Consider the following 25,946-nt stretch of genomic DNA (forward strand, 5'->3'; position numbering starts at 1 on the left):
TAGGAAAATGGAAATTAGGAAGAAAATCAAATTGAAAAATAAGACTCGATCCTAGTCTAGGTTTTGAAGATTAAGTCTTACTCATATAAAGGATTTTTTAAGTCCCTTCTTTTTGTAGAGAATGGTGCTGTACAGTGGAACAAAAAAGTGTTTTTGCTATTCTAAAAACACAAACATTTAATCTGATTTATAACTCGTGATAAAATATAAAAAAATTCTAGTAATTTCTATGATAAATCACAATTTGTTTATTAGAAAATGTCATTAAAAAAGGTACAGTTAATATTTGAATTTGATTGGTTGAAGGTGTTAGTTGGTCATGCGATTCTACAAAAGAGGTACCGAGAAAACGCGTTTGAAGAGTATCAAAAGCTTAACACAAGCAAATCGACACAAAAAGATCGACTATTCATTTGCCGAGCTAATCTTAATTAAAGAGAATTAAAATAAGTTAAAAATTTAAATAATAAAAATAAATAATTTGGGATCCCGGTTCTAGTGATAGAGTTTTGATCTTCCGGTGTGGAGACTAAGTCTAATTTGTTACTATAAAATTATGTTAAAATTATCGAAATATTTAAAATATTTAATCTTAATGAAAGTTTATGGGCCCTTGTTTCTTAATTTGGAACTAATATATCATTTAGATTGAAATGGAACCTTATAGAAATATTTAATAAAAAATTTATAATACAGTTTTTTAAATATAATTTTTAGTAATGCTGTTATATTTTTAAGAATAGCGCGATGAAAAAATGTCTAGCCCACAAAAATATGTTGTAACATTTATTACATTTTTATGTGTGACAATAATTTTATGATATTACAGTAGTTGAAAAAATTATATCAAATCTCATTTTGTAACATTTTAAATAATTTGCTAATATGTCCTCTCATATACAATAAAATAGGATTTTCAATGAATTACAAACAAAGAAGAGTCTAAGCTCCCGAAGACAACATTTTCCGGTCACCATTTCTTAGCTAGATGCAATAAATATCTATTTACTAAAAAACAATTTCGTTGTAAAAAGACACTCTTCAAATTAATAATAAAGTAAGTATAAGCTAAGATGGTCAATTGGCTATAGTGGATTTATAATTGGTAAAATTGTATTTAAATAAAGCTAAAAGCCAGAAAATGGTGGAAGAAATTTTGAACAATTAACAAGTACAATGAATCACTAATTGGTAGGGCGCTTGACATGAATCCAAGAAATCCGGGTTCGAGTCCTGGTTCGAGTGTATTTTTTTCAATTCTCTCTTTAATAAAAAATTACTAGACAAGTATTTGTCAATATTTAGTTTACACTGTATGCATTATATTAAAAATCATCAATTATAATCGAGAGACCATGATGTTGTAAAAATTTGCTCTTACATCTGAAATTGCTGAAATATAAAATACGAAATAAAACAAAAAGAACTAAGTATATTTGAGAATTTATTCCGAAATTATATCGAGTACAAACAACAGGCGTTGCTTAGGTGTTTGTCTACAAAGCAAAGTCGTACATGCATTCGATGGATTTTCGAACTTGTATTAAAAATTGTATGTTGCAAGACGCTCGGATATATAAAACAAATACATAAATCGGACATATTACATAAATTTATAATTCTTATCAAAAGAATACACAATTTTTATTAAATAAAAAGTTTTGTTCTATAATAATATAATTAATACATTGTGATGTTTCCTATATTTACCACCCATAAGCTGATGTGAAAGATACTTTTGTCAAAATCATTTTTGTTCCCAACAGAAAATAAATTTAGAATTATATTTTTTTTTATGTAATAAATAAAAAGTTTATAGGAAATATTATTATTAGTTTTTTATATTATATTCTAATAATAAAAATTATAATTGAAATTATTCATTGTATGTATAAATATTATGTTTAGATAACAATTAAAAAAATCATGTAATTTTTACAATTAAATATATAATTATAATTTTAAATATAAAAATTAATTAATATAATCAATTATTTAACTTGATGTTATTTCTGTTATTTGGCCAGTGTAGTCAGGTTTTGAGGCAAATAAATTACTAACAGAAGGAATTTGGTGGAAATGTTAGTTTATAGAAAAGTCACGATATATCAAAATTTAGCTTTCGTATGTTTGTGGACGCAAAAATAGAAAAATAGTCGATGAATTAACTTGAAATTTTGGAAGATCGTTGTATTTTTAGCCAAGAGTGTCATTTGTATCCTGAAATTCTCACTGTTAAAGAAAATTATTTTATTATTAAAGAATTATGTATCCGTTTCGACACTACCATTGGGAATTATGTATCCCCTATAAGCCTATTCCACGATCTTTTCATTCTGTTCAAGCGCAAGCGCGTTTTACAATAAATTAATTAGTTTTTGTTTTTGTTATACTTAATTAAACAAAAACAATTAGGTATGTCATACACATGATTATAATTCCGTAGTAAACGTGTAGTATTTTATTGTTTACTTTTGTCATGACTACCTATAGTTTTGAATAATTAATAATTATTATTCTGCCTATTTATAGAACCTGTAATTATTGCAATAGTTTGAACAAATCTTTACAAATTTTTAATAAATTATTAAAATTTTTTCTATCATAAAAACATGCAGGTAATGTTTCAAACATTTTGCCACTGTTTTTGAGTTTCGAAATTTTTTGCTTTGCAATTACACAGCAAATTTTGTTTATTATTTCTTGAAATTTCAAGAAATAATTCGATTGTAATTTGGTTGGCTGTAAAATAATAACGAAAACATGAAAATGATCAAATTTTCAAGTTATTTAATTGATACAGCGATATCTTACTATAATTGAAAACAAGTGAAAATTCTGGAAACTCGTAGTCTGACGTTAAGTTAATTTAAATCATCAAAACTCGTAGTCTTTGACGCAACGATGGATTTTCTTCATAATCGATTCATTTAATTTCTAATTTCTTAATTTGTTATCTATGAAGTATTTTGTATTTATCTATATTTGGAAATCAATAATAAAAGAATTCCGAACAAGTTTTTATGGAATCTTCTAACAAGATCAAAGTTTACTTTATCTACTGAAGGTAGTTCATTCGAGACAATCAAAGTTAAAAATATCTAATTTATCGCATTATTTAGACAATTATCAACGGTGGAATGAAAATATACTGGAAAAAATGAATCCGGGAAAAATAGACAGAAAAATATTTCTGTAATAGTGTCCCATTTTTGAATGCAAGGACTAAAAACTTCAGACTCTAACCAACTCCTCTATATACGACAAACTGAGCAAATTGAATTTCCAAACTAAGTTATAAATGTCAAAAAATTCTCATATTTTTATTATTACTTTTAGTTATTACATCTGTTTGAAATTTTGTTTCGATGTGGAAACGGTAGAAACTAACGATTCATTTTAAAATAATAGTTTTATTTCATTTGAATATAGCCAAAAATTTTTAATAGCTATGCAGATAACTGACAATAAATTGTTTTTGGAAGGTTTATCGCCACAGGATAGAAAAATCAAGAAGAAGTATTTCGATATTTTCGTAAAAAATCAACAATCACGTCAAAATCACGAATTCGATCCTAAAGAATTATCTCATAAGAGAAATTAAAATGTATTCAACTGATATGTGTGTACTATTAATTCTTAATATTTCAAAAATTTCTCCGTTTAGAACGCGAGATAATTAATGCCATAGGTTGTCCTTTCGACGTAATTTGATCAAAATAAGGAACTTAGGCTTTAATAATCTCGCGTTCTAAATGGTCGAAGTTTCTGAGACTTTGTGATTTTATAGTAAGTACAATTCTTTACCTATGAAAAATATTCTGTCGTAAAGTAGGTTTTACAGTAGCCACCATACTGAAAATACTGGATATTATAATTTTTACAAGCGCTTTTAACTTTTACTGTGTAATTTTAACATCGCATTGCCTTCACCGTTACATTCTTAGCTTAGCTACTGATACGAACAGGTAAAAAAAGAAGAACGAATGTGCAATCTCTTAAAAAAAAAATATTTATATAACTTTACGACCAACCTACCTTAATAAAAGATAATAAAAATTCCGTAATTAGGACCATTAAATAATTATATGAAATATTTGGATTCTAATCTAGAAATATGAGTGTGAAAAAAATTATCTCATTATCAATTATCATATTTTTAACGAAAAAAAGAAAGAGAACGCATTAATTTTACGTAAAAATAATTTGTAAATATATATATAAAACATTTATTAAAATAATTTTTAATTAGTTTGAATACGAACACTTAATATTTAATTATTAACACTGATTTGTGTTAATTGCTCTGATAAAGTTTTTATTTGATTGTAATTGTCACATGAAGAATAGTGTGATTTTATAATAGTTCTTTAGTTATGATTAAAAAGTTCAAGTGATTTTAAAATAAAAGTTATTTAAATGTTATTATAAGTTTGGTTTTTATAGAATTTTAGCACGAAACGGTGAGAAATAATTATGGGATTTAAATTTTGAATAAAATAGTAAAGAGGTTAAACATTGTACATTTTTCCAACGTTTTCATTTAGTATTTAGATTTTTCAACTAGACGGCTCACGGTCTAGTTGAAAAATCATAATTTGTTGATAATTTTATGATTCTGTATATCAGCATTTAAAGGTAAAATGTAATGATAAAAGTTAAGTTTGTAAATAAAGAATATTGCTTGAAAAGTTTTTACCGTTGCGGAAATCCCAGGAAATTTGAAAAATAGTTAAAAAGTTACATTCTGTACTTGAAAAAAGCAATTTTTTCTTTGAATAAAAATGCCAATGTTTCTTTGAATAAAGTAGAATAATTATCGGTTCCGATACTTTGAGTACTCCGATGAATTATAATTTCTTTGTTAGCAACTAAGCATTGACGTCGACGCTAACCGAAGGTATCCTTAGCTAAAAATTGATTCATTGACATCGACTTTAAAGCGTAATTGCTTCCAAGGAAATAATTGATTCTAGTCGGTACTTTAAAATTATTGATTTATTTTGCGTATTTTTCGTCGATTCTGTTTTCTGTTTTTAATGAGTTTATATGTACTTTAGTACGTAATAAACTAAGTCAATAACACCCGGTAGTCCATATCATAAAATCTACTGAACCGATTTTCATGTAATAATTATGGGACCATCTGAAAAATATGACTTTTCAAACAAACAAAAATTTTCAAAATCAGTCCAATATTGACGGAGAAATCGATTCACATATGAAAATACAATCATACTCTATTTTTTAACCCTCATACATTTTTAAAAAAATATACGTGATCACTTGAAAAGTTCCTTTTATCCGCGTAGGATAAACAACGCAGCACTCTGGCCAACGTAAAAAACTTTTTTCTTAATTATCATACTTACCTTTTTCCAATCCTCCAAACTAAAAGCAAATCGAATCATATGAATATTTGTTTGCTATGGGGTTACGATATTTAAATTTCTTTCCAAAAAAAGGATCACATAGATATTTTGCTATGTGATTATTGAAATCACATAGCAAAATATTCGTTTTAAAGTAACGATCGATGCAAGACGAGGCTCATCTTTTCTCTATCGGAAGTATAAATATTTATTTGGAATGACAATGCAATTTTTTGTGCATCTGACCTTATTACCCTAAGTGTAAAATATTAAAAATAATTATATATTATTATGAAGGTTATTTAGTTGCAATATACAGCGGTTTACTCTATTTACCACCTGTCTGACTAACGATTCTAGGTATTCATTTATAAGACTAATAGTGTTTATACCATGCATATATGTAATATGCAAGGTATACTAAGTTTAGTCCCAAGTTTGTAACGCTTAAAAATATTGATGCTATGAACAAAATTTTGGTATAGGTGTTCATAAAATCACCTGATTAGTCCATTTCCGGTTGTCTGTCTGTCTGTCGTCTATCGCCTGTCTGTCCGTCTGTCATCACGATTACTCAAAAACGAAAATAAATATCAAACTTTATAGCGTGCTGAGGACGTAAAATGTGAGGTCAAGTTCGTAAATGAGCAACATAGATCAATTGGGTCTTGGGTCCGCAGGACCCATCTTATAAACTGTTAGAGCTAGAACAAAAGTTTAAATGTAAAAAATGCAAAAAAATAAACAACTTTTGTTTGAAACATTTTTTCGTAAACATCACTGTTTACTCGTGAGAGCGCATATAATGTGAAAATTGTAGTATTATATGGGCATATCAGTTATATATGTGTAACATGTATGTATGTATAATATGACAGAATAATCAACCCTGTCTATACATGGTATTTCAACAATTAACTCAGTCAATTGTTTGTTTTCACTTGTTTTATTGTTATATTGAGAACGAAATAAAAAAAAAGCACCTGTAAAATATCATGAGTGTTTTATTTCCATTCATTATTTACAACATATGTTTTTAAATATAGGTATTCATCATACAAAAAACCGTTACAGAGTTATACAAAGTGGCACAAAGTATTCACTCTATAATATTATTCGGGAAAATAAATTCGTTTTAAAATTAAAACATTGCAACTCGAATGGAATATATTAATTGCATAAAAAACTGTTTTTTATACATTAAAGAAAACCTTTTTTACTTCTCTGCGCCAAAACCAATACAGATTATTTTTACAACCTTTGCAAAAAAAGACTTTGGATAGGACCTATGCCCAGTAAAGCTCATTCGGTTTTTCTAAGGTAAATATGAAAAATAATAACCATTTTAAAGAATTGAACAATTGTTTTCAAGAATAATATTTTCTATCTTCAAAACAAGATAATAAACAATTAATTTTTTTTTCAAAATTGATCTATCAAATAAAGTACTTTTCGTAAGAACATTGGTCGATACTAGAGCAAGAATTTGCGTAGCATAGTGATATCCAAAATCATTTCTATTTGCTTAGGCAGTCAGAGTTGATCGAATGTCAACATAAATCCGTCAATTTCAAAAGAACGAACAAGCGGTTATATTATTTAAGCAGACCCACTTTTTTCGGCACGTTTTGCACTCGGCGATGTTGAAACAAATTGACATATTTGCATACACTACGGTGTAATAAACCTAAGATTGCTAGACAGTTTTGTTTTATCATATAATTGGCAAGTATATGTATAGATGAGGAATTTTAACGCAAAAAACGTCAAAACCGCGAAAATTTCCGAATTAAGAATTTTACTTCGGAAATTTTAGAGGTAAAATGCTAAATTTCCTCGTCTAGTATAACAGTTCATGTTTTAATATGTATCCTCATTAAGCATGATTGTAATTCTGTGGGTGTGATGGCAGAATTTACGTTTACGTACCGGAACGCAATCGATAGTTGATCAATATAATCTCTAAATACGGCTTTTAACAACCAATGTGAAACATATAAACATATCATATTAAAAATACAAGTTGATTGCAAAAATTTGAGTATATTTCAAAGAAAGCTCTTTATTTCTGCACCACTCTGTATTCAAAATGTATACTCTGTTTCAAAACAAATGCAACATGTACAAAAAACTCGATGTCTAAAAATATATTAAGAGATATAATTTGGAAGGGAGTTTTAAGTCAGTAATATTAAATCATGAGCTGCATTTCATTTGACATACTTGCTTATATTTCATTTTAAAACCTTTGAATAAATCAGCAATATCAAATATTTTTTACTGTGTGAAATATTCAAAGCTCTCAATTTTTTCCTCTATTAATTATGATTTTCCACGACTCCTTTTTAATAAAACTTATTTCATACGCGCCTGCATTAAATCTACCTATGTGCGATTCATTACCAATATGTTACCTGTTACCGGAAGTATTATTAAAGGGGATTTCTACCCTTCTAACGGTTTATGGGTGTATTATAATTAACATTTAAAGTACAGGTGTGGTTGCATTATCTAATTAAATCCACAGATCTGTCCGCCTGACTCTCTTTTGTGCATGATATCTCACAAGTGAAATTTACAAAATTTAAAAACTGGTTATTTGGAGATAGGTGTAGAGTGTATAATTTTTGGATTTATTTATAGCGAGTCAAAAATTTATGTGAATGTAGTTTTTAGGTTACCTAACTAAATTGAGAAAGCTACGTTTTTAAAGTTCTAAGCCGAGCAAATTTTTAATTGGTCTTTTATCAATTATTTGCTTTTATAATTTATGCCATTGTATTTTCGAAATTAATAATAATTGAAAATCGACTTTGATGTTTAAATTTGTATAAAAAATATAGTAAAAAAATTAAAATAAACTGTCATTGAATTTTCAAATTTCGGACTTCGGACTCTCCACTTTTTTTAGTGTCGGGTAACGGTCGACAATACCCGAAAATTGATTATCTTCTTATTAAAACTAAAAGTTTACTGGGCTCACAGTATAGCTCTTTATATATATATTTATAATACAACTCCATAATGTATTGACATGCGCTCCCACCAATATAAAGTTTTAATAATATTTTTAAAAGCTGACATCAAATTTAAGATTTCAGTCAAATAAAACCCAATGACTCAAACTGTCCTATACATTCAAACTGTTTCGTTAGAGACAGACTAAGGCTGAGCATAAATCCAGGATCAGATTGATCAGGATCAAGCGTAAAAGTATATAAAATTATGATTTTTGTTGCTTGATTTTTGATCATAATTTTCAGTCATATCATAGAACAAAACCTAAAGAAAACCCAATTGCTCTCTCAAAATTAAAACTCTAAATCCGCCACTGATTAATTATCATATCTCTTCTTTTTCAATAAACCATGTTTATGCAAATTAAAAATGCAATTTTTAATAAACACTTAATATTCAAAAAAAAAAATATAAATATACAAAAAAAAGTTATTTTTAGCAATAATAAAAGACAATTTCTAAAAATTTCTAATTTAATTTTGTTTTTTGTGTGTTTATAGGATAAATAATCAAAATATAACAAAAATGTCAACAACTAGTTCAATGTTAAATGAAGAATTTGGTTTTGTTAAATATGATGAAGATATATTAACAAAAATTCATTTATTCACATCAGAAGAGGATCATGATGAATTAACATGCAATTGTAATTATACAAACAATTACAATAATAACAATAATAATAATGGTATAAAAACTAAATTATACAATAACAATAATAATTCAAATGGCAATGATGAAGATCATAATGCATTACAATTTCAAGTTGTTGATGACAATGGCGATGATTTAAATAATAATAATGATGATAAGAGCTGCGCAGTTTTACAACAAAGTATAAATGATGATTGTAGTACAGGTAAAATAATATCTATAAAAAGTTATATGGTTTTAGTGGATAAATAATTTGCGAAAATTTTGTGCCACTTTTAAACTTAAATTTTGGTATCAGAAATAAAAATATAATTAGTCCTACAATCTCCTCTCCAAAAAAACTGCTTATTGAAAGGAATTGAGAGAGATGCACTTCTCTAAACACTCGAAAAAACCAAATATCAGTAGTTAATTGTCCGATTTATAATTTCCACTCAAATGATCGAATTTTGTAAGTCTGCGAGATTGCACATCCTTTTTCACTTTTGTGAATCCCTTGACTTTGAAACTTTCATTATTAAAGTTATTATACTCTACATTTCAACCATCCGGCTACCACTCCTCTCTGGCCAAATCACTGGCTACTTAGATAAAAAGCGCGGTCACACTCTTTGTAAATTTAACACCCTGAATTTTGTATTTTTTCTTCAAGGAAAAGGTAATTTGTCAATCTGTGAGTATGCTAAATTTACCGAACGACCAACGGAACGCGGTAAAAAAAGTAATCGCGCTCTTTATCTCCTGAAAATGACCATGATTCGGGGAAGTTGTCTTTTACAAAAGTCCATGTGGAAGTATCTTGATGACGGAATTGGCACATTGGATGTAATCTTGGTCTTGGTGTCTCAAGGTCTTAAAACTTATTTTACTCGCTACTTTAATTTCCCTTTCTAAAATTGCTGCAGCAATTAGAATTTTTTAACTATTTTCTGATCAATTATAAGCATTAAATCGAACAGTTTATTGATTCAAGAATACTACGTCTTTTAAAAATGTAGTAACTGCTCAATCTAGAAAGAAAATTTCTAATTATCGAGTTGTAGGATTGAAATCGAGACGTAACTGTCTGAAACGGGTCTTGGTGTCTCAAGGTCTTTAAACCTATTTTTCTTGTCACTTGAATTTTCTTTAATAAAATTGTTGTATTACCAATTCGGATTTTTAAACTATTTTCTGATCAATAATAAAAGTTTATTGAAATACACTGATCAATAATAAGCATTAAACCGAGCAGTTTATTGATTCAAGAATTCTACGATTCTTAAAAATGTAGAAACTGCTCAACCTCGAAGGAAATTTGGAATTATCTAGATGTAGGATTAAATTCAAGACGTAACTATTTGAAACTGTAGTCTATGGACATAGAATAAAGAAACCTTGCTCTTGTAGTAAGCGACAGTGTATTCCAAAATTGCGCCGTAATTTTCATGAACGCGCATATTAATTGTCGTCCAAATACATCGACATTTTTACTGTACTATTCTGATAACAATTACTAATATTTGAAAATCCCCACCATATTCTAGCACAATCATCATCGTTAATACAACAAAATAGTAATGAAATTACAACACGACAACGTAGTCAACAAATCACCTGTTCAACTATTACCAAACCGTCGACAGAAACAACGCACCAAGTCAGTAGTTGTTATCAACAACAGCAACTTAGTTTAAAAAATAATATTAATATTAATAATAATAATAATAAAAGTGACTGTGATATTAAACACGAAGTGGATAAAAATATTACGAGCGAAACCGATGATTCATTGTTGATAAGACGTCGACAATCATATTTAGTGATTTCAATTGATTATCATAAAAAGATTGAAGAACAAATCGATGAATGTGATAATAAAAGTTACGAGAATCGAAAACGTAGGCCTACATTACAATTGGGTAATTTGGAAATTATACCAACAGAGAATCCAATATTAAATGATCGTCGTTTATCACAAATATCATCATTGGAGCTTTTTAACAATCAAAATAAGAAGAAACGTTTAAGTTTTATTGAAAGAATGTCAGCATTAGTTACGGATCCAAAAGATGGTGGTGTTGTTACTATTCATGATTTACCGATGACATTTCAAGTGAAATATTTAGGTAAGATGCTGTTGTTTGTACCTACTTTTGTTGTTGTTGTGTTGTTTTTATTTGGTATTTTTTTTGTGGGTTAAGTGTTCGATCACGTGACATTCTTTCTTTTTTTTATTTTAATATGATATGTAAATTTGTCAGTAATTTTAATTATGCAGAGTCTTTTTTTGTCATATTGGGAAAAAATGCTTATCAGTAGTGTAGATGGATTAATAAACAATGTTATTTAGTGATAAGAAATATCTACAAGATAAGAAAGAAGAGACATTAACACAGTTAGGGGAAAATTTAAATAGCTTGTTCTTTTTGGCTCTATGCGGTACAAATTGCGGGTGTATTGGAAAAAAGCGCTTCCTATGTTTTTCCACTTACACATGGTGTACTGCACCATGCTTAAAAGAACAAGTCCCATACACGTTCTTGATTCTGGATAATTAGGAACTCTATATGTGCGAATAGCAATGACAGATTTAATTCTAACAAATTTAGATCTAGATTTCTGTATAGTCAGCAGTAGTTCGCAAGACAGCACCCTTTTTGTTGAATGATTAATACATACTTGAAACTTTGTTAGTGGCTTCCTATTGGCGAGTCTACCAAACTTTGCATGAAACTTTGAAAAACGCTGCATGAAGTTTGTTGGAAACTTTGGGCACTTGATAACATTTCTGTGACGAAGTTAACGCCTTTAAATTTATTGTCGTTCTATTGGTTTCGTCTAAGAACTGCAAGCTGCGCCTGAATGAGGCTATCTTAAAAAGAACAATCTTAGAGGGAGGAAAGCACTCTATAATAAAAAATGTTGCAGGTATCACAGGACACTGGCTAGGCGTTAGGCACGCTGAGTCTTGGGGCCTGACAGCTCCAAATGGTTCATGAAGTAGTGACCAGGGATGGACCAATCCTTTTTCGGTATCACAACAGACCGTTTGGTCTCATCCCAGGACAGCTACTCTAACCTTACTTTACCTAACCTGAATGTGATACATAACGCCATTCATGAGAAGCAAAATGATCCAAGTTTAGGCTGGAGTGTGTTCTCTAGAGAAGATTTTAATTAATATAACTCATTGATATGATTCGGATAGAATATGTTTTAATTTCAGAAAATGGCAGGGAAAACCATTTGAAAAGTTTAAACACCAACAGCCAAAAAAGTTAAAGTTAAAGTATAATAGAGCTCTACTCAGATTGTTTACGAATCAGTAAAAAGATTAGCCAAAATTGGCTAGGAGGTATTTGAAAGAACAATATTTAAGTTTTCCAAAAAGGTACATTAAGAAAAGTAGCCACAATGAGCCCATTGCAATTTCATTGATTAATAATAATTTGAAGAATTCAATAAAAACATAAATATAAGTCACTTGTAGAAAATGAAGCTAACTTTCGATTTCCAGAAAAAGAAATTTTTAAAACTTCCTAACATGAAAACAAATCTTTTCGTAAACAATAATATTTATTTAAAATATAAGGTAGACACATATTGACAGCCTTCTTGGGATTTCATGACTGATGTTACTATACATAGAAATTTCTTTATCGCAGTTAGAATTTTGAGCGTAAAATACCGCTTATTTATTTAATAGATAAAACATTCTTAGATTCATATACATACGGAACCATAAATTAAATATAAATATCAAAATACTTTCTCTTTCTAAATAAAGTTTGTTTTGAATAAATAATACCACGGTTGATTTTTCAGATCTCCATTGTATAACGATTAAATCAATAACAAATTAAGAAATTGTATAAAATTATCAATTTCATGTTTTAAAATATTTATCGCAGTTGGTTTTAAAGTTAATTCATTGTTTAATAAAAATGAAGTTATTTTTAATTCAAATGTTTGATACGCCTAGTTAGGAATTAAATTAATATTCGTATGTCAGGCCATAAAGTTATAAATTTTTGCGCACATTATATTAGGCAACTTTAAAGTATTTCATAAGTCTGTTGAACTTTTTTCATTCGTCTATTTCGATAAAGATAAGCAGAATATTAATACTTGTTTATTATTTTTGTTTGTGTACTAAACTTTTGTTTACAACTTTAAACATCAAAGTCTTTCGGTTATTATTAATGTTTATGATAGAATGGCATATACTATACATGTACATAGCATATCGAGTAAATCTCAAATAAAGACAATTGAAAAAAAACACATACACCAGGAATTGAAGCCGAGTCTCTTGGATTGATGCCAAGCGTCTAAACCAACTGGACCGTATATGCTCTAGGCATAATGTGCAATAATTTCCACAAATACAATAAATTTTCGTTTCGTTTTGCTTGCGTACTAAATTTTTGTATACATATTTAAATATCAAAGTCTTTTCATTGTTATTTATGCTTATGATACAAAGGTGATAGATAATGTTGTACAAAAGTTGCTACAAACAGTTCATAGAAAGTTTGAAAATCTCTAAATATTCTATTTAGTTTTGAGATAAATTCAAACCTTTGCTGACAAGCTACCTTAATTAAAGAGAATTAAAAAAAATACACACTTGTCAGGATTCATACCTGGGTCTCTTGGATTCATGTCAAGCACCTTAGCCAACTGGGTCATACGTGCTCTCAAGATAATGTGTAATTTTTTCAACTCAGCGAATTTTTTATTTGTTTTGTATGTCAATATTAACTTATTTATTTATTATTTATGTTTGTTTACTTATTTGTATACAAAATTTATTAAACAAACTATTTGAAAGCTACCTGTTTACACTTTTAATAGTAAGTATACCATGCAATGTTCGGTATTCTTCCGGCATATTTACTATTAGCCGTTTAACGTTCGCGCCACTGATCAATTTTCTCTTTGGTCTTCCTTGACCTTCCTTAACCCGTGGAGCCCCAGTATTAAAGAATTCAATGCTCGCATCCTTCGCACGAGATTGTAACATATATTTTAGTATGCATTACAAAGTATAGTATAGACAAATGCAACGACACCTCTTTAAACAAAATCGATTCAGTACTTGTAGTTCAAAACATAACTCCCTTACTTACAAATAAAATTTCAACAAATTTTTTCCCTTTTTATAATGTTAGTGAAGATTGATCCTATGATGAAACAGATTTTCGTTTGCCAGAGGCCTAAAAGCTAATTATTTGTTGTTTTACAAAATCTTTTTTGCAAAGCCGCGAACACTGTCCGCTTATTTATCTACGATAAGTTCAATGAATTTTATGTAATTTGTTACTTTGTTAATGAAAGTTGTTGTCTGTTATTTTAACTATGGAATCATTCTAGTATTCACCCGTCTAACCATGTTTAACCGTTTTTTATTTTGATTCGGTATTACAACTCTCATGTCAGGTACACTGAATTTATTAAAATTACCGGAAGTTGATAATAATGTTTTGACATTTTACATAAATGTGCCTACAGGATATAAAAATATTTTGTTTTTTTGTTTTTTTTACTACCATTAAAAATATTTTTTTGTACGTCCGCTGATCATTACGTAAAAATATGCCTAGGTATTATGGTTATTAATCAATTTATATTATATAGAGTAGGACTAGAGGTAGGCGTAGAAATTGACAATATTTTCATAACGATTGAATAAAGCGTTGTTACTTTCGTATTTAACAGTTACGACTCTTTTTTCGGGAATAGAGACCGGTCAATTAACTAATCAGTGATTCTGACTCACATATCTGAATTTTAGATCAATTTTAATGAGCTCATCTTCTGAAAAAAGTAAAATAGAAAATGAAAATCAAGTTTTAGCCCGGAAAAACTAAACTCAATATAGGGGCGTACAAGCTTTTAGTTAATGTCACCAGTTTTCTAATAATTCGTGGAAAAGTTTTAAAATTTAGCATACAAATTAATGAAGGGCTAGCTAAAATAATCGCCATTATACTGTGTTCATTTTATAGAGAGCCTATGAATAGTCTGATGAATAAAATGGAATTATTTCGGTAATTAGTCAGTACCTTATTGGACAAAAGCAATTAAGTAAATTTGCTTATTTTTCAACTGAGTACTTTAAGTATCGTAAATCATCAAAATCTTGTACTCTTGTACTACTAAGTTTGTTTTTATTTAAAATCGAATCAAAATATGGTGGAAGAGTTGGGAAGAAAAAATAAATAAATTTTTTTTTTACCCGGCATTTTATCGAATGGCATTTCCAAATCCCAAATTATATTTAATTTAACATCAACCATTTTTAAATTCCACTAAAAACTATTATTTTGGTTTAATTTATCACATAGATTTATCAAAACTAAAAAATAAAACTTTGTGGAAATAGTCTTTAAAAAAAAAATAATAAGGAAAATTTTTAAAAAAATGTCATCAAAATTTGTCAAATTGATTTTAAGTTAAATCACTTTTCACGCATACATTCAAATAATTTTTTACATAAATATTAAAGTTGTAATTCTTATATTGGGTCAGGTAACCATAGTTTACCGTAGACGTAACTTACCGCATTTCTTCAGAAAATTCATGAGCACGTAGACCTTATTAACACTTAATTGTAAAATTTTTCCATGATTATTTTGTGTAATTAATTACTACTGATATGAGTTTTAATAAGAAAATATAAAAAACATTCCTTGCATGCCATTTGTAATTAATCTGTATAGCATAGATTAAATAGGTACTACTCTGTAAAAAATAGTGACAATATTGAAACCTTAGAAGGTAAGATAGACGACAACTATGTTATTAAGTAACTTATCAGGTCAGGTAATGTTATAATTCATATCTTAAAATTATTTACTGTATATGTGTTGAAATCTGAGTATTTTTCGGAAAATACTTTAAGCGTAACTTTTAGGGTTTGAAAGAGATTATTTTACATACAAGTACATTAAAATTCGAACTTAAAATATTAAAAATACAATAAATACATTATAATTATTTTCTTTTTTGCTTCAATGCAGCTCTGAAAGTCCTACAGATTTAATAAAATTTAGGATATTCCTGGATGATACTTCATTTATTTCACTTAAGTGGAGATTAATCCATCCCTTAGTTTCGGTGTTGTTCAGGATAGAGGCTTTCACATTCATCCATAATGCGTATTTCGTATTCACTCTCTTCATGGCATTATTTTCCCATACTTCTTCCAATTATATATTCATCCTGCAGTATTCTAACAAAGTCCTACGCCAAGACAACTATTTTCTAAGCCAAGGCCTCTATTTTCTTATATTCTTGGTTCGAGTTCTTGATAAATTTCGAGGTAAACACAATGCAGTCGATATATTAACTTCGTTCAAAATATATACCTAGGTTATATTTGAATAAATACTAGTTTAGCCGTTCACAGATTATCATTCTTTTCTTATTTTTGAAGTGGTCCTCATAAAGCTTCTCCCATAACTATATTAAATTCATTGTATTTATATCAGTTTTTTTATTTTTCCTATTCTAACAATTTTTCCGAGGCGTGGCAAACTTCGATAATTGATAAAAGTTTTTATTGTTTTTATTCTGATACAGAGATAATTGAATAACAAAATATGAAATTTGATAATTGAATAACAAATATTTTTCTTTATTACCAAATTAGGCTTTATCAATCTTCCAAAAGACACACGAAAAAAATTCATTTCGTCATTCTGGATACATTGCGAGGATTCTTTTACTAATTTTTTGGTAAAAGTTAACAAAGGACTTATGAAGTTTCATTAGCACTTTTTGGTAATAACTAAGGCGCTTATTTCCATTATTTGGAAAATGCTGTGACGAAAAATTCCTGTGAAGAAATGTATTTTTTACGACTTATTGTTCTATACACAAATAATTTCCTTTTAACATAAACATTTTCTTTTGTTAAAAGTAGTAACATAAGTTTTATAAAGTAATTTAAGACCTCATATAATTCATTAAATGTACCATAAAAATTAAATTGATAAGAGTAGTTTAAATATGCTTTCGTGAAATTTTTGATTTAAAATAATGTAAAAGTCATGTTATTTTACTTTTTACTTACCGAATGTAATTCATGGCCAAAGTTTTAATTAAAACCACAAAATTTTTATTTATTAAAACAAATAACAATTTAGCCATGACATATGGGGTTAATTGTTATTATATGGCTTGACCTAAAAATTTGGCTACATATATCTAAAAGTTATGATACCTACCATAAAAAAAAGTTAGAAATATTGTGCAAATTTTCATACCTATCCTATTCGATAATATTAAAAGTATGAATCGGGTCCTACAATACGTAGGTACCGAATTAGGATCCAAATTCTTACTGTCCTAAGTGCTATACTTTTCAAGAGACCCTGTGCTTTTTTCAATATTTTAGAAAAATTCCTCAATTTTTCCAAATTTATTAAAGATATATAATGAACTTTGGTAACAAAACTTCGAAATAGAATTGCTGTTATTTTTCTGTCCTGATATGAATATCATGCACGGAGCGAAAAGCCCCAACTACAAAATAAAAATTTCTACTTTTCATATTAACAAAATTAAGCTTCGTACAATGATTCTGTAGACACCTGGTATATTGTTATTGTTATCATGCTGATCAATGCTCCAGTTGCGTTAGTTTTTGTCTTTTATTGTTATTGTTATTGGTATTTTATTTTTAAGATTATCATTATTTTATTTTATTAACAAATGACAATGAAATTTTTATTATTTATAAATTCACAATTGCGTATTTGTTTATTTTTAAAATAATAAACACCTTTTTGTTTATCATATATGGGTTCAAAATTGTTCTTGAATATTGGATTTTCAACACCTACCTAAAGATGTACACAAACACATGCCACGTGATTTACCTACATACTTGACCTATATGTACTGCTGCAGGTATTGTTTACAAAGTTTCTCGAAGCTTCAAAATTTTTCGGAATATTTTAATTATTTTATATCTGCACCAGCGGCATTCCTCTTTTCAGTTATTGATTCTATTTTAAATTATTATGAATCATTTTGAGGCTTTATTATTCTTATTTTAGTTACAGTCCAAAAATATGAAAATCTCGATTTCCATAAACCCGACATCGGAGCCACGATTATAATACTTTTTTCAAAACTTATCGTTATTAATCCTGTAAATGTAAGACAAAAAGATTAATCGAAATTTCGCTTCGCTATGGGCTCATGTTCTAAATATTTACACCAACACATAGATATTATTATTAACCTTTTTTATAATAAACCTGAAACCAAAGTTTATATTCCACTATAACCGTGGTTAAGACGGAGTAATGAATAGAAAATTCGACGAATACGTATAAAATTTTTACTTTTATTTCAAAATCAAATTTTCATCGTTTTTAATTTTTTTTACAGGTCATTGTCCAGCCAAAGGATTATGGGGTATAAAACATACACGTGGTCCTGTCGATACAATGGTAAAAGTAGCAAAAAATCTACCACCTGGACAAATATTACCAATTGTACGTGTAACAATATCCACAAAAGGTATAACAATCACACAACAAGTGAACAATAAACGTATTGAAAATTGTTATGCAATTGAAACGATCTCATACGGTGTACAAGATCTTGTATATACACGTGTATTCTCAATGATTGTGGTCTATGAAGATATGAAAGATCAACATCCATTTGAGTGTCATGCGTTTGTGTGCGAGTCCAGGAATTCAGCCAGGCGGCTAACGTATGCATTAGCGGCAGCGTTTCAAGATTATAGTAAACGGGTACAGGAAACAATGAAAGATGATCCAAGTTCACCGATTAAAAAGAAGTTTGCTATTGATTTAAGGACGCCTGAAGAGATACAAGAGGATATTGAAGCGGAAACTGAAGCGTGATTGACTATTTTAAAATGTTTTTTCATGAGAACTTTGAGAATATAAGTGTTTTTATTTGAAGGATTTTACCAATGTAGGTAAAAATAGTCAATTTGGAAACAATTTATATATGACGAAACTACTGCACCATAAGAAAGATAAATTTCCTTGATCAAGCAAGACAATTATTTGAGTACTTAAATTTAGTGGTACTTCGTTGTTTAAATTTTTGCAAATGAATCAGTTTGATTATCAAGTTTGATTAACTTCTCGGCTCTTATCATTAATTTAAACTCCTATTCCTCGCGTTTAAGGCTTAGGAGGTTTTGGTCTTAGAGCAACTAAGTTAGAGTGACTGTCCTGGGGAGTGACACTCTTAGATCATTGGGTCCGTTGAGATACGAGAAAGTGGGTTAGCCTACTCCCAACCATTACTCTGTGAACCATTTGCAGCTGTTTAAGAACAGCAAGAGTGTTTTGACGTCATCGGACTTCAAATCGGAAAGGTCGTCAAAGAAAGGCTAAGTCCAGTGAGTGCACAATTGTTTTCCATGGACTCATATAAAAATGCAGTTACCAAAATATTTTTGTGTAGTTTTTCTTTTTTTTTTGACTATATGAAATAAAAATCTCGGTTTTTTTATTTAGTTGGGAATTTAACCCGTCATTTTACAGTTAGTTGCTATCATCAGCTTCTGGAAAATACCAGAAAAAAGGTGTTTAATTTTAATCAGTTTGGAGTCTCGTCATGCCAATCGATTGATTTTTTTATTTAACACTTTTGTACAGATTAGAGCACAAGTAATCATCTTATTTTTAAAAGCGAAACTTCTCAGTCAAGCAAGCTGCAAAACGAAAGCACTTTTGGGGAGGAAGATAAGTTTTTGCCTCACCTTATAATTCCAGCTATTCTGAAGTTTGCCTGATTTCAAAAGTATCCTTTGAAACCTTAGATAATCAGATGTTTGGGCACTTAACACACAGTGATATTTAACAAATTAACTCTCGGAAGGTAGTGGATGGGCATATATATACTCTAAAATGTCGCGGTACAAAGGATTGCGGAATATAATGAGGCTGGAATAAGACTCTATTACTTAGGTATTTATTTCAATGATCATGAAATTTGAAAAGTAATACCCTGCAGTAACTTTGTATGTGACTTTATCATGACGAGCTTGATCAATTTCTTATTTCGTAAAAACTGCGAATAATCGAAGTGTTCTCTCACGGTGTTCTGAAAGTTATTCAAACAGTAAAATTATTTTATTTGACAAAAATGTGAACTATAGATGATATCTGGTCCTCCAAAATGAAATGATTGAATAACAGAAAAAATAGACTTTCCTTAATTTTAAATATCCGATTGTCATGCTTTTTTTTTTTAAAACTGCATCATAGGTACATACCCCCCCCCCCACTCCATCTCTTCCCCATTTCAAAGCCCAAGAGAAAAGCATGAAAAATTGTTTATTGATCAGGGTTTTTTTGAATCTGTGAAATTGTACAAATTAATTTGTATTTAATTAATAAGTTTTTGTAAATGCATTTTAACCAAAAATACATATTATATTGTACAGGTTTTTTTAGGTTATGTGAATATTTTGTAGGTTATGAAAATAAAATATTAAAAATTCTTAAGATTTGATGCAATATTGAAAATAATCTTAAGAGAATAAGAATATTATGATTTATAATAAAGTCATACATGTATGTAAAAATTATTTGTATTATAATTAAATTATGAAATTATTAGTGTAAAAAAAAATTATATTTCGTGATAATATTTTAATCATTACCATAATAATAATATTAATTTGAATAACTTTTTTAATTGTCATTATTTAATTTATTTTTATAAGAATTTTTCAGAAAACATTGTTGTGAAATTTGTTTTTATAAGTCATCTACTCTACTCTACTCTACTCTACTCTAGTAATTATTTGTAATCTCTTAATTACCATTGTCTTATTAATTAGAATATTTATTGGGTAAGTAATTACTTTTAATAAATTAAAAAAATTATTAATTTTTGAGTACTAATTGTTCAAATATGTTTCCATTATTTATTACATCAGAAATTTTAATCAGTGTTTAGAATTTGATGAATGGAATTTCCATGCATAATTAGAGAACGCATAATTTCATTAGTTTTAATTCTGTATGCATTTTAATTGTGTATCGAGATCATTATAGCCATTTCCGACATTTTCGGCAAAAAAAAAATTTTATTTTTCTCATGAAACTTTGGTATTACATTGAAAAATTTTTAAATTTCGAAATTAAATCTTTTAAGCGTTAATATCTCTTAAAAATAGTTTGAAAATGTAACGTCAAAATTTTTTTTTCTTGTTCTTTTTTGTCAAAAACAAATTAATGATTAATATCTTATCAGTTTAACCGTTTAAGAACAATTCATAATAAGAAAATAGAAAAGATTAAAAGAAACATCAACGATTAAAAATCAATAAAGATTGATTGGAAAATCTAATGTTTGCACTGTCTCTCGCACTGTATAGTTTTTCTTGTCTCTCAGCATCTCTCAGCAGCATCACGTTTTAAATTTTTTTATGCGAAGAAAAATTTTGTGGATTTTTATTGACTTGTTGAATGAAAATCATTTTCTAAAGTGTTGTTCCGCCAAAAATGACCAATAATTCAATATTGAATATCCTCGAAGCGTTGCTAAACAAAATTGATTTTTCCTTCTAATCGCTTCCACCATATTTTGATATAGGTACGTATGATATTTAGTTTTGAATAAAAAATTTACATAAAAAAACATTAATTACGGTAAATGTAAAAATAATTTTTTTCTCTCGGGATAGAGAGCTTCAGTTGTTAAAATGTTTTGGATAATCCACGGCGTTTTAAGTTTTTATACATTTAAAAAAAATACTTTTCTTACCTAAACTTTTAATTTTATCTATATTAAATTTTCTGTAATTCGTAAAATAACAATTCTTTTGATTTGAAGTTTTTATTTTTAGTCTAAAGCAATAATATACGATAGTAACACAGAATTATTTTTAATTATATTAGGAAAACTTATATAGTTTCAAAGCTTTAAAATAATATATACAGGAAAATAAAAAATGGTTCTTGGCATATTAAAATCATTCATACGTCAACCCTTTCTCCGTCGCACATCAGGTTTTCTTCTTCCGGCAGGTTCTCCTGGAGATTTTTCTGGAGAAATAGATGAATCTGTGGAATTTTCTTCATCGCCAGGTGTTTCCTCTGTTTGAGATTGTCCAAAATTACCATTTAAATCATAAAAATTTTCCGACTCTGAACATTCAATTGAATCTTCTGGTCTAGCGCACGTAAAATTTTCCTTTAATAAATAGATGAATATATTTAAACATAATGTATATTTTGATATGTACCTCCATAAAATTCGCGTTATTTATGTCTGAAGTTTTAACAATAATCCCGATTTAAGGAGATACGTAAGCAAGAACACATACAAGGAGACTAAATGACATTAAGGCAATATCATAATGCTCAAATGACTTATCAAATTGTGGTATAAAACCTCATTGATACAGCTATAATCGCGTATCGATTTTGTGCAATGTGTTTGAAAGTCATAATAAACTAGGTCGGTTACAAGACAGGGGCTAAAATATTTCATTGGATAAATCTAAGGTGAATACTCAAGTGGGCAATTTTCTGTTCATTATTCAACATGATCTGATAAAATGTTATATACTATTTTTTAACAAATTAGTATTTAAAGTTGCCTACTCATATTTTTATATATATTTAGTTTACACAATAAACTTATTCTCTTTGGTCAATTTATTACAAACACGTAGAAAAAGTTGCCGAAATAATAAAATTTTCTTACTAGTTTACACAAAAAGGCTTACAATAAAAAAAGTAAAAAACTTTATGATAACACTCTTACCTGATTGAATTGTGTCTCTTCTGGGCAGATGAAACTCCATCGAAAAGTTCGTTCCTTTCCATCAGCGTACGTTACAGGTAAACAAACATGAAATATCTGACAATCGTTAGCAACATCTGCATAATAACCATATGTTCGATTTTCACATGAAAATGAATCTGTAATTTCAGCACGAATGGATGTTGCATTACTGGGTAAATTTAATGTTTCCACAGCTGATGGAGGTGGAGCACTGGCTTGTTTTGGTCGAACCTAAGAGCATCGGAATATGTAAATTTTTTTTTATCTAATTTGAAATTCATTTATTTTTTGACTTATTGAGCGTATTTATAACAACATTTTAAGTGTAGAGAATATAAAAAAAACACAATATCTCAGAAGTGGTGACAGCGACTCTTTGATATTTTTTTAGTCTCTTAATTGATACATTACAACTTTTATGTGTAAGAATTGACGAACTAATCAAACTTCCCAATTTAAAGGGTTGAAAATTGGGTACAATTTTGATTGAAAATATTTAAAAACTATCGCAAACATAATCTTGAATAATTATATCCAGTATATACGAAATATATATATCAAAGTATACTATAATTTTAGTCCCAATGTCCCAAGCCTTTAACGCTTAGAAATATTGATCATATGTGAAAAATCTGGATATAAGTGTTCATAAAATCACCTAATTATTTAATTTCCGTTTGTTCGTCTGTCTGTCCGCCCGACCGTCTACATTTTCTGTAGAACTTTTTCGAAAAACGAAAAAAATTCTAGAAAATACTTTCAATATTTTCAAAAATCAAAAAAAAGATGCCATAATTGCGTTGGTTTTTTAATTTTCCTAAATTTAAAAAAAAAAAATGCAAGCCCTGACATTCAACACTTTCTATACAGGGTATTTCAACAGTTAATTCAGTCAATTGTTTGTCTACACTTGTTTTAGAATAGATTAGATTTCGAATAGAAGTATTTTCTAATGTTTTGTTCTAAGTTTAACGGCTGCCGAGCTAGGGGCAAATGACAAAATAAAACCTTTTATAAAGAAATGCTTCTTAATAATGTATTAAAATTCCCACTTTTTAAGAAATTTTAAATATTCTAATTTTAATTAACAAGAGCTTATTTCGTTAAGGCCACATGCGTTGGATTGGAAAAATTTCCAGTTGTTAAATTATTCCCATTATTTCATGATTACAATGTGCAAAAAAGTACAGTTGCTAGGAAATATGTTTTTAAAATGGTAGTATTTTCTTGGTTCAAGAAAAATTTTAAGCAGTCATATACTTGTTATCTTGAATTAAAGTACTGAGATTGTTGACTCAAGAAATGTTTTCTTGTTATAAGAACATCAATAGACAAGTAAAGGCGTGTTTTTCAATCCAATTATTTTTCCAATATATATCTTCCCTCATAAAACGCCGTTGATATCTCTACAAAATCGCTTCAGAAAATTCAAACTGTTAAGTAACACTTTAGTAGCTTTCACCGATTTCGTGGTATTAATTTAATTACACTCCATATTAAAGAACACTATACCCGTATTTTTGGTGATACTGCCGTTGATACTAATCCAAAAATTCCCAAAAATCCAATACACAAAATTACACGAAACATTTTTAAATAAAAATTAATTTCTATTTAACTAAATAGGTATTTCAAATTATATTTTTAACTGACTTAATCCTTAAATATATTATGTTTATATAATATTTCAGTTAAAGGTTAACCAAAAATTTAAATACTATTTTCAGTAGTGGGGGAGGCATTATTTAACGAAAAAAGCAATTTAATATTAACGTTACAATGATATCAATAAAGTATTAAAATTTTTAATTTAATCACTTTTAATAAAAACATATTACCTACATTTATATTTTGCAAAAAACTGAGATAACAGTATATGCAAATTCTATTGAATTAAAATGAGACAAAAGATTCGGGATTTACTTTAAAAATCAAATTAGTATTCCAGACAATACTCTAAATATGGACATTGACTTTATTCATTAAGTCACTATGGAATTATTATATAAAACACAGACCGTTGTCTGAGTGGCTACTATAGAATAAATTTTACGGTAAAGTAACGAGTTTAAAAAAAAAAATGGTTAATTTATTTGAGAAAATTTGTTTATTCCGTTATAATTCCAATGATGCTATAAATAATTATTATCTTTTTGATCGTGTATTTATTAAATCCATAAAATAAATTTGGAATAATATATGAAGGTGAACAGATTTTATGGAAATGCTAATAAAAAAACTTAATTTTTAATAGTAAAATAATGCGAAATTTTCTCACTTTGGTAAAAATTGAATTCAATAATGTAATATCTCATTTTTGAATCAGTTTATGCAGCGCACATTACATATCTAATATGCAAATAGAATATGTAAGAGCTGGCTGAGAAAATGTAATGCAACTTTGTGAGATATGGGCTTTTCAAGCAAACACAATTATACCGATTTTTTATCAATCCGAATATAGACCTTTTGATTTAATAATTATCAATTATTTAATATTTATAAACTTTTGGCAGATTTTGTAGATATAATGTCTAATTCTTTTTCTCATTTTTTTAATTTTTAATCGTATTTAATTTGATTTATTTCTAATATATTTACAAATTAGAAAAGGAAATGGTCATTTGAAATAGCCACTCACCAATCAAAACAAATTTTGACAAAAGAAGAATGTCAGTCACTTTATTAGAATGCAAATTAAGTTTATTGCAAAATAACATATAATTATAACGGTAACAAAAGTTATTTTTTATCTAACTTAAAATAAAACAAAACAAAAACGGCAAACCCTAAAATTATTAAATTCTTTAAAAAAATTCACGTATGACGCATAAAACATGTTGTAAAGAGTAGAATAACATTTCCAGGTGTCTCAAAAGAAGTGTATAGAAATATTTATCCATATAATAGAGTATTTGACGGATTCCGGGAAACTATCTAAGAATAGTACCTATGCGATTTTTATAGAGCCCATAAATAGTGTTTTCTTTTTATTATTTATGTATATTCTCAAAAAATAGGAAAATTCCCTTTAATATATTTAGACAGATTTAATACACATTCATTCTACATATTTGCCAGAGTTAAAAAAGGATCGCTAATATCGAAATTTTCAGC

At 28.1% G+C, this 25,946-nt stretch overlaps 2 protein-coding genes across 2 annotated transcripts; one reads left to right on the plus strand and one right to left on the minus strand.

Annotated features, from left to right (window-relative positions):
* Positions 1 to 9,086: 9,086 nt before the first annotated feature.
* LOC123300656 (serine/threonine-protein kinase pakF) lies at positions 9,087 to 19,781 on the plus strand (the record flags this gene model as incomplete). The annotated part of the gene is made up of 3 exons (XM_044883262.1): positions 9,087 to 9,249; positions 10,571 to 11,152; positions 18,432 to 19,781. Coding segments are annotated over 3 exons (1,230 nt in total), but the record flags the coding sequence as incomplete, so codon positions are not given.
* A 2,201-nt stretch (positions 19,782 to 21,982) lies between these two features.
* Positions 21,983 to 24,457, minus strand: LOC123300877 (U-scoloptoxin(01)-Cw1a). Its single transcript, XM_044883541.1, has 3 exons — positions 24,342 to 24,457; positions 22,809 to 23,060; positions 21,983 to 22,232 (listed from the first exon to the last, which is right to left on the minus strand). Exons 1-3 carry the CDS (start codon positions 24,417 to 24,419, stop codon positions 22,023 to 22,025), a joined length of 540 nt encoding a protein of 179 aa, XP_044739476.1. The 5' UTR covers positions 24,420 to 24,457; the 3' UTR covers positions 21,983 to 22,022.
* Between the last annotated feature and the right edge of the window lie 1,489 nt (positions 24,458 to 25,946).

The sequence above is a fragment of the Chrysoperla carnea genome, chromosome 5 (genome assembly GCF_905475395.1).
Source record: "Chrysoperla carnea chromosome 5, inChrCarn1.1, whole genome shotgun sequence".
In the NCBI taxonomy this organism is placed as follows: domain Eukaryota; kingdom Metazoa; phylum Arthropoda; class Insecta; order Neuroptera; family Chrysopidae; genus Chrysoperla; species Chrysoperla carnea.